Here is a 9125-nt window from a genome sequence, read left to right as displayed (position 1 = left end):
ATGAGTTCTTCTAACAGTGTTGTTGTTTTAAATCTTGAGTGCCCATTTGAGAATATGATGAAAGCTAAGGGACTTACTCAAGAAAACACATATACCCACAAAATTTTGCACATAATTTTAAGGCCTCCGAATCCCCTAAGACCCATCCAGGGAATCGCTGGAGAAGCGGGAGGCGGGGCTTATTGTCACTTCATTTTGTCCTTAGAATGTAGATCTAAATTAGAAGCTACTACTAAAAACTTAATTCTTTTAAAATCTTGTTGTTAAACAAAACCAACGGCCAGTACAGATACCTCTACTAGATTTTCTGTGCTGGGGTTTAGTCCATACTGTAAGTACCTTGGAGGCAAAAGGAACCTGGCGGTGACCACACAGAGGACAACACACATTTGCTGAAAAAAAAAAAAAAAAAAACAGTAAATATAACGCAAGACACAGAACTGCTTACAACCACAAGCCTTGCCCTCTCCAAGCTGACCTCACTGTGCAGCAAATTCTGCCAATTTGCCAGAGAGGCAGCAATTCGAGGAGACAAAAGCGGCTCAGCAACCCACTTAAAAGCAAACGCTAAATTCGTTTTCTGTCGAGCATCAGAAACCCAAATCCCAGCCCAGGATTCTCTAGGCCCTCCTTTGGTGGAGCGAACTCCCGGCAGCAACGCCCAGCCCCGGGTGGGCGGGACCGCTCGAATCTACCCACTTATCCCGCGGACTCCAGCTCCATCCGCTCATACCTCTCAGCCTCGGGAAGTGGAAGGGCCGCACGGGAGACTGAGGCTTCGCCTGTGAGTGTCCCCCGGGCAGAGGCGGGCCCGCGGGATCCGCATCCAGGAGCGGGACGAGGGGCGCCCCTGCCCCTTCCTTCGCGGGCGCCCCTGCTCAGCGCGCAGAGCCTGCGTGTCCTCGTGCCGACTCCTCCCTCGCGCGCCTCGCCCGCGGCTGCTCCGGCGCACGCGCGCGGCCTCGCGCAGGGCGGGGAGGGGCGGCGGCCGCGGGCGTCCGACCTCGAACCTGTCAGACCAGACCCGGGGAGCCGGCCTGGAGTTGTGGGCGCCGCAGGCGCGAGGACGGCCCCGCTCCCCCGCAGCCCCGGGCCGAGCTGTGCGTGCCGGCCCCGCCGAGCCGATCGGGGGCGGGGAGATGAGCGGCGGCACCGCGGCGGCTCCCCAGGTAGAGCGCTCCCCCCTTTCGGAGCCCCGGCTCCCCCGCCGCCCCGGGCTTCGGAACTTGTGGGCTTTGTTGGGGCGCTTTTAATTTATAATGAGTTTCATTTTCTACAGGATGGGGAGGGACGCGCGGCAGTGCCATCGGGAACTGGCACTCGGGTGAAGTAGGAGCCGCCGGCTGTCCGCCTGCACCGAGCCGTTCGGCGCCGCGGCCGCACAGCCTCTGCCATGGCCGGATCCGGCGTGTGGAAGCGCCTCAAATCTCTGCTGAGGAAGGATGATGCGCCGCTGTTTTTAAATGACACCAGCGCCTTTGACTTCTCGGACGAGGTGGGGGATGAGGGGCTTTCTCGGTTTAACAAACTTCGAGTTGTGGTGGCCGACGATGGTTCTGAAACCCCGGAAAGGCCTGTTAACGGGGCGCACCCGGCCCTCCAGGCCAACGATGATTCCTTGCTGGACCAGGACTTACCTTTGACCAACAGTCAGCTGAGTTTGAAGGTGGACCCCTGTGACAACTGCAGCAAACAGAGAGAGTTGCTGACGCAGAGAAAGGTGAAAACCAGATTGACCATTGCTGCCGTTCTTTACTTGCTTTTCATGATTGGAGAACTTGTAGGTGAGTTGTGTTGCCAACTCACTTTCCATTTACCTTGCCTTGGAGAGTCTTTGTCAAGCTGTAGTTACACATAACTTGGCGTTTAAACTTTCTTTTTAGGAAGCTTGTTATTTATCAATATACTGATGTGAAAAGGCCTCACGGTTCCAAAGTGCAGATCAACCTAGGTACAACAAACTTCCAAAGATAACTCTGACCTTTTCTTCTGATTCTCCAAACACTGTGTCACCTACTGTAAAGTTAAGGACATTATCTTCATCATATATCATTGTAACTTCCTCTTTTAAAAAAAAATCTGATAAAACACCAGGTTAATTTTTGAAACACTTAAAATAGTAAATGATTATACAATTTTTTAGAATCATAAAATTTTACAGTATGAAGGGACCTTACTGAACACCTGCTCCACCTTTTTCTTTTTTGACCCAGAAGTTAAATATTAATAAATTATGAGGACACTTAAGTGGGTAATTGAAAAGCTACATCTACAGTCCCATTGTCTTGATTTTTTTCCCTCTACATTTGAATTAAGTGGTCTCTTACTATTTCCTTTTGTATTTATATTCAAGAAATTTGCAAAGCTAAATAATGCTAACTGACCTCACCGTTTTTCATTATAAGGAAGATCTGAAGGCCAGAAGGCTCCCCTGGGTTTTATAGAACTTGGTTTTATTTTTCATTTTTAATTATTCAAGTAATGCAATCTTACTATAAAATACATGCTCAGTTTAGATATTAATTTCAGAGTCACATTAGTGTAACTGCTAACTTCTTTTAGTGACAATTGATAAAGTGACATTAAAGCAGGGAGATTATTCTCCTGTGTTCTTTTTTTTTTTTCTTTTGGCCACACCGTGTGGCTTCTGGGATCCTAGTTCCCGGATCAGGGACTGAACCCGGCCCCTCAGCAGTGAAAATGCAGAGTCCTAACCACTGGACCGCCAGGGAATTCCCTCCTGTGTTCTCTTAATGATGAACCATGACAAGAACAAAGGTGGCAGTCCAGATTTAAGAAGCTGGCTGGAGGTTATGTGCAGGAAAATTATATACATTTCCTACCTCTTTTCATTACCACTTCTCGCCAGTGCTCACTTCAGCCATGCTGGCCTTCTTTCTCCCTATGACTCACAAAGCTGTTTTCCTGCCCATAAGACCTTCAGACTGAGTGGTCTCTCTCCCTCTGGCTTTCAAACTTTTTTGAGTTCACTATAGTAAGAAATACACTTAACATTGTGACCCGTGTAAGCATGCATGCATACGTATGTATGTATGTACACACACATATACATTTGTATAAATATATGAATAACTAAAACAAAAATTTTACTTCATGTGCTGTGTTCTACCGTTTTTTCAATTATGGTCCCAGCCCACTTAATTGATTTCATGGTCTACAAATGGGTCACGGCCTGCATTTTGAAAAGCACTGCTTTGTATGGACTGCCTTTTCCCAAATCTTCTCTTGGCTGCCTTCTTGTCATTCATGTCTCATCACAAAAGATACCTCTTAGAGACCTTTCCAACTGCCTAAAGTCAACCTCTCTTCTCCCCTGTTCCTTCCCCAGCTTTAAAAGCCCTCAGCACCTGAGATTATCTTGTTTGTATATTCACTTGTTTAATATCAGTGTCCACTGAAATATAAGCTGAATTACCAGCACCTAGCACAATGACTAGCACAGAGTAAACACTCAATAAAATTTTGTGTAATTAATTAATAATTGCTGTTAGAGAATTATAAATGTTTAAGCTATGAAGAAATTAAAGACATAAGTGAAACAGATCAGATAAGGCATGGTCAGCAGATTAAGAGTCAATGACTTGGGGCTTTCTGGTGGCTCAGTGGTTGGGAATCCGCCTGATAATGCAGGGAACATGGGTTCAAGCCCTGGTCCGGGAAGATCCCACATGCTGCCGAGCAGCTAAGCCCGTGCGCCACGACTACTGAGCCTGTGCTCTAGAGCCCGTGAGCCACAACTACTGAAGCCCGTGCGCCTAGGGCCTGTGCTCCGCAACAAGAGAAGCCACCGCAATGAGAAGCCCTCTCGCCACAACTAGAGAAAGCCCGCGTGCAGCAACGAAGACCCAATGCAGCCAAAAATAAATAAATAAATCTATTTTTTTAAAAAAAGAGTCAATGACTTGCCCAAATTCCCAGTTAGAATATTGAGTCATTCAGACTTAGTGATTCTTGAAGTTAATATTTGAAGTTAAAATCACATTAATCACAATTTCCCCCTTAAAATTAGAGTTTACACCTATAAAAATTACTAATATATAATTGTCCTGACTTAGCATTATTTAAATCTCTTACTTGGTAAATGATTTGTGAAAGCTACAATAAGTATTTCCTTTCAAATACTAACTTTATTTTCAAATATGAAAATCTTTTGTTAAACACTGTAGAGATGCTAGTACTTAGAATAGATATTAACAATATTATTCAGAATGTTTCATAGAATTAAATTGTATACAGTAGAGCATTTATTAAAGTGTGTCGAAAGCACTTAGAAATAAAGCATCTTATGTAGGAAGTATGGAGTAATTTTTAAAATAAAGTATTTTAAAGATCTGAAAGGGGAAACTTGATTTTGAATCTTGGATTTACTCTGAGACCTTAGGCAAGGTCAATTCTTTCCATTCTGCAAGTATTTTTTAAGTACTTGCTATATACAATGGAGAACAAAACTTATGCTCCCTACTATCTAAAACACTTAATCTAATTTTTGGAGGACATTATATCTTCCTGTAGTAGAGGACACAGGTATTAATAAACACAAATAAATTTAAAATTCAAATGGCCTTAAGTACTGTGAAGAAAAAGAACAAGATACTATAAGACATAGTTTAGACATGTCCAGCAGGACATGGTTTATGTATGAGCCACATACAGTTAAACAAAAAAAAAGAATATTAGGAGTTATTTGAGCAAAGGGAATGGAGGAAGATTTTTTCGACCAAAGAGAACAGCAAGTTCAAAACTCCTAAAACCTTCAATTCTTTAAGAGGATCTAAAAAGAAGACCAGTTTGGCCAGAATGTAGTAAGACAGGGGGACCAGACCAGGGAGGTCATGAGAGACCATATTAAATGAGGTTAATTAATTAATTCTAAGTACAATGGGGAGCCAGTGACTGCTTTGGAGTGGAGATTGACATGACGGGATTTATCTTTTTAAAAGATTACTCTGACTCATATGGAGAGTAGATTGGAGGGTACAAGAGTGGAAGCAAGTATACTTTTGCAGAGGTCCAGACAAGAAATGATTATGGCTTGAACTAGAGTGGATGGAGAAAAATGTACTGACTGAGAAACATTCTAGAGGTAACAATGGCAAAATGGCTAATGGTTTGAATGTGAGAGTTGATGGGAGAGCAGAATCAGGAATGATTCTGAAATTTCTTACCTAAGCAGCTGAGCATATGGGAATGTATGTCAGTTATGAACCAGGGAGAAAATACAGAGCAGGATTTAAGCATGGGCTCAAGGGTTGTTTTAGGCATGTTAAGTATCATATATATGTGAAATGTCAGACAAGTAAAGGTGTCTAGTGATCTGTTATATATAAGTCTGTCATTCACAAGGGAGGTCAAGGTAGAGAGAGAAACAGTATGTAATGCCATAGCAATAGAAAAAATTATCTAGAGAGCCCCAGTTTTGAGGAACTACAACTTTAGAAGTCAGGCAGAAGGCAAATGGGTATCCCAGAACTGAAGAAAAGAGTATTTCAAAATGGAATAAGCTGCTGAGAGGCCTGATAAGATGAGAACTAAAATATCCTTTGGATTTAGTAACAGTTATTGATTGTTTTAACAGCTGCATTTTATTGGGAATGAAAAAACTTAAAGAATGAATGCAAATAGACTTCCAGGTAAAGATGGCAAATGAACTCATGCATCTAGTTGTACTCTCTTAAACTACAATAAAAGGATTTAAAATACACACACACACACACACACATATATATACACATATACACACACATATATATACATATACATGTAAATATATATCCACATATATATATGGAATATATATATATATATATATATATATATATATATATATCTCCACACAGGTGGGGAGAACTGGAGAGGAGACTCTAGCAACACAAACGAGAAAGGAATCAGGCAAAAGAGGTAACTGACTTGACCCAAGAAAGCCAACTCCTAAACAAGCAGTGGGGAAAGCCAAGAACCAATCTAGTTTACACTAATGCATCAGAAACACCTAGACAACTTATTAAAAAAACAAATTGCTGGACCAGAGTTTCTAATTAAGTAGGTCTGGGGTAGGGTAGGGCCTGAGGATTTTCTAACAAGTTCCCAGGAGATGCTGATACTGCTGACCCTGAGGACTACACTTGAGAACTACACTAGAGAATCCTAAGCAGGCCCAGAATTGGTTGTACCAGGTACCCCTATAAGTGTGGTTAAAGAGGAAGGCTAAAATAAGGAAAGTTCATTAAAACCTGTTTAAGAGCCAGTCAGATATAATAGTATAATAATACAATAAGTATCCACAGAGATAAAATAAGATCATGAATCCATGAAAGTAGAATAGGCTACTTTTTAAAAGAAATTCAGAGTAGAAAATAGAGCTTTTGAATAATACAAACTGTTTTTTTTTTTTTTGCTGTACGCGGGCCTCTCAATGTTGTGGCCTCTCCCGTTGTGGAGCACAGGCTCCGGACGCTCAGGCTCAGCGGCCGTGGCTCACGGGCTCAGCCGCTCTGCAGCATGTGGGATCTTCCCGGACCGGGGCACGAACCCGTGTCCCCTGCATCGGCAGGCAGACTCTCAACCACTGCGCCACCAGGGAAGCCCTAATACAAACATTAAAAAAAAATTTTAACTCCAAACAAATTAGAAGGTGAATTAAGGTCACCTCTCCCAGAATATAACAAAAAGAGAAGATAATGGGAGAAAAAAGGCAAGAAAATTAGTATATTAGTTCAAATTCCAAATAATAGGAGTCTGGGGAATAGAGAAAGCAGAAGGAAAGAAATTATCAACAACACAGTTTAAGAAATTTCCCCAGGGACTTCCCTGGTTGCACAGTGGTTAAGACTCTACGCTCCCAATGAAGGGCCCCAGGTTTGATCCCTGGTCAGGGAACTAGATCCCACATGCATGTTGCAACTAAGAGTTCGCATGCCACAACTAAGAAGCCCACATGCTGCAACTAAGGAGTCCGCCTGCCGCAACTAAGACCTAGCGCAACCAAGTATTTTTTTTAAAAAAAGGAGAATCCTTTCCAAATAAAAAAAAGAAATTTCCCCAGAACTGAAGGGTATACAATTCCAGATAGAAAGAGTCAATAGGGCTTCCCTGGTGGCGCAGTGGTTAAGAATCCACCTGCCAATGCCAGGGACACAGGTTTGAGCCCTGGTCTGGGAAGATGCCACATGCCACAGAGCAACAAAACCCGTGCACCACAACTGTTGAGCCTGTGCTCTAGAGCCCACAAGCCACAACTACTGAGCCTGTTCACCACAACTGAAGCCTGCACACCTAGAGCCTGTGCTCTGCATCAAGAGAAGCCACCTCAATGAGAAGCCTGTGCACTACAACGAAGCGTAGCCCCCACTCTGCATCTAGAGAAAGCCTGCGCGCAGCAACGCAGACCCAATGCGGCCAAAATATAAATAAAATAAATAAAATTTTTAAAAAGAGTCAATAAAAGCCCAAATTGGATAAAAATAATCCCACACCAGGTACATCATTGTAAAATTTCAGAACACATGATACACACTTATTATTGCTTCAGGCAGCTGCTGTGTTAAACAATTGCCTCTGATTGTTTTTGACAAACACTGACAGAGGTTTGCACCAGGGCCAAGCTCCAAGTCAAGTCAAATAAAAAGAGCCTTGCAAGTATAGTCTCCCACGGAACCACCAGACAGGTCAAATAATGACAATTTCCTGGCAATGGAGCTTTTTTTTTTTTTTTTTTGCTGTACGCGGGCCTCTCACTGTTGTGGCCTCTCCCGTTGCAGAGCACAGGCTCTGGACATGCAGGCTCAGTGGCCGTGGCTCACGGGCCCAGCTGCTCCGCAGCATGTGGGATCTTCCCAGACCAGGGCACGAACCCCATGTCCCCTGCATCGGCAGGCAGACTCTCAACCACTGCACCACCAGGGAAGCCTGCAATGGGGCTTTTAAGGAGCTCTAATGCCATCCTATTCCTTGCAGTGGCTTCCAGGCTGAGGTTTTCACTGTGGTTGCTGCTCTTGTTAGTTTTCAAGGCTACCATAGAACTGAAGAGGGGGAGATTGGGTATAAGGCAAGTTAAAGTGCCACAGAGCTAGTGAGCTTCTTACCAAGATTCAGCCTTTTTCCTTGAATAAATGCTACCTGTATCAGCCTTTAATTTCCATAGTTTTCAGAATGCTGATTTGGACAATTTTTGCCCATGTTCTTATGGCTTTTATGGAGGAGGTGATTTTCATAGGTCCTTACTCTGCTGTTTTTGCTGGTGATCATCACATGTGGCTCTTTAGGTTAACAAAAATTTAATAAATTCAATTCCTTAGTTGCACTAGCAGTACTTCAAATTCTCAAAAGCCACCTGTGACTAGTTGCTGCTCTACTGGCCAGCGCAGATAGAACATTTCCATCATCTCAGTGTTATTGCACAATGTGGCTTTAGGGTATTATCCTTATTTTATAGATGAGTAAACTGAACCTCAAAAATGGTAAGTAACTTGCTCAGTCTCTGAGATTTCAAAGCCCCATGTTATTAACTGCCAAGCTGTATTTTCTGTCAGTGGTTCCAGCTTTTTCATGTAAGGGAATACATAAAAAATGATATATCTATAGAGCACATTGGCTGGAGTAAATGGATGTGACTACAAGATCACCAGCCCCAGTTCTCCAGCTGCTCTTGACTCTGCATACACATCCCAGGAATAGGGGAATCGACATCTCAGCACACTTATGTGTCACAACATCCTGATCATGAAGTTCTGCTATACATTATAACAGTATTTCTCAGTGTGGTTACAAGACCAGAAGCATCAACATCACCTGGGAACATGTTAGAAATGTAAATTCTCAGGCCCCATCTAGACCTACTGAATTAGAAATTCTGGGAGTGGGGTCAAGAAGTCTATAGTTTAACAAAACTTCCAGGTGATTCTGATATACATAAAAGTTTGAATACCCTGTATTATATTATAAAAACTTATTCTATGGTGCTAGGAAAATTGGTTGACCATAATGGTCATAAATAAGTATATATATGTATATATGTACACATTATATATATATATATTATTATGTATATATATATACACACATATATAAAATACATACATATACACACCCACATATATGAAATATAC

At 42.6% G+C, this 9125-nt stretch overlaps 1 protein-coding gene across 1 annotated transcript in view; it reads left to right on the top strand.

Moving 5' to 3' along the window:
- Nucleotides 1–402: 402 nt before the first annotated feature.
- The window catches only part of SLC30A4 (solute carrier family 30 member 4), a 30900-nt gene continuing 22177 nt past the window's right edge, over nucleotides 403–9125 (top strand). The window contains exons 1-2 of the mRNA XM_024761345.1: nucleotides 403–784; nucleotides 1280–1784. Of these exons, the coding sequence (XP_024617113.1) occupies nucleotides 1394–1784 (391 nt within the window). The 5' untranslated portion in view covers nucleotides 403–784; nucleotides 1280–1393. The remainder of the gene's footprint in view (nucleotides 785–1279; nucleotides 1785–9125) is intronic.

Source organism: Neophocaena asiaeorientalis, unplaced genomic scaffold, assembly GCF_003031525.2.
Source record: "Neophocaena asiaeorientalis asiaeorientalis breed wild unplaced genomic scaffold, Neophocaena_asiaeorientalis_V1.1 scaffold713, whole genome shotgun sequence".
Classification (NCBI taxonomy): Eukaryota; Metazoa; Chordata; class Mammalia; order Artiodactyla; family Phocoenidae; genus Neophocaena; species Neophocaena asiaeorientalis.
Note: the sequence above shows the minus strand (reverse complement) of the source record. Positions and strands in the feature narration are given on the sequence as shown.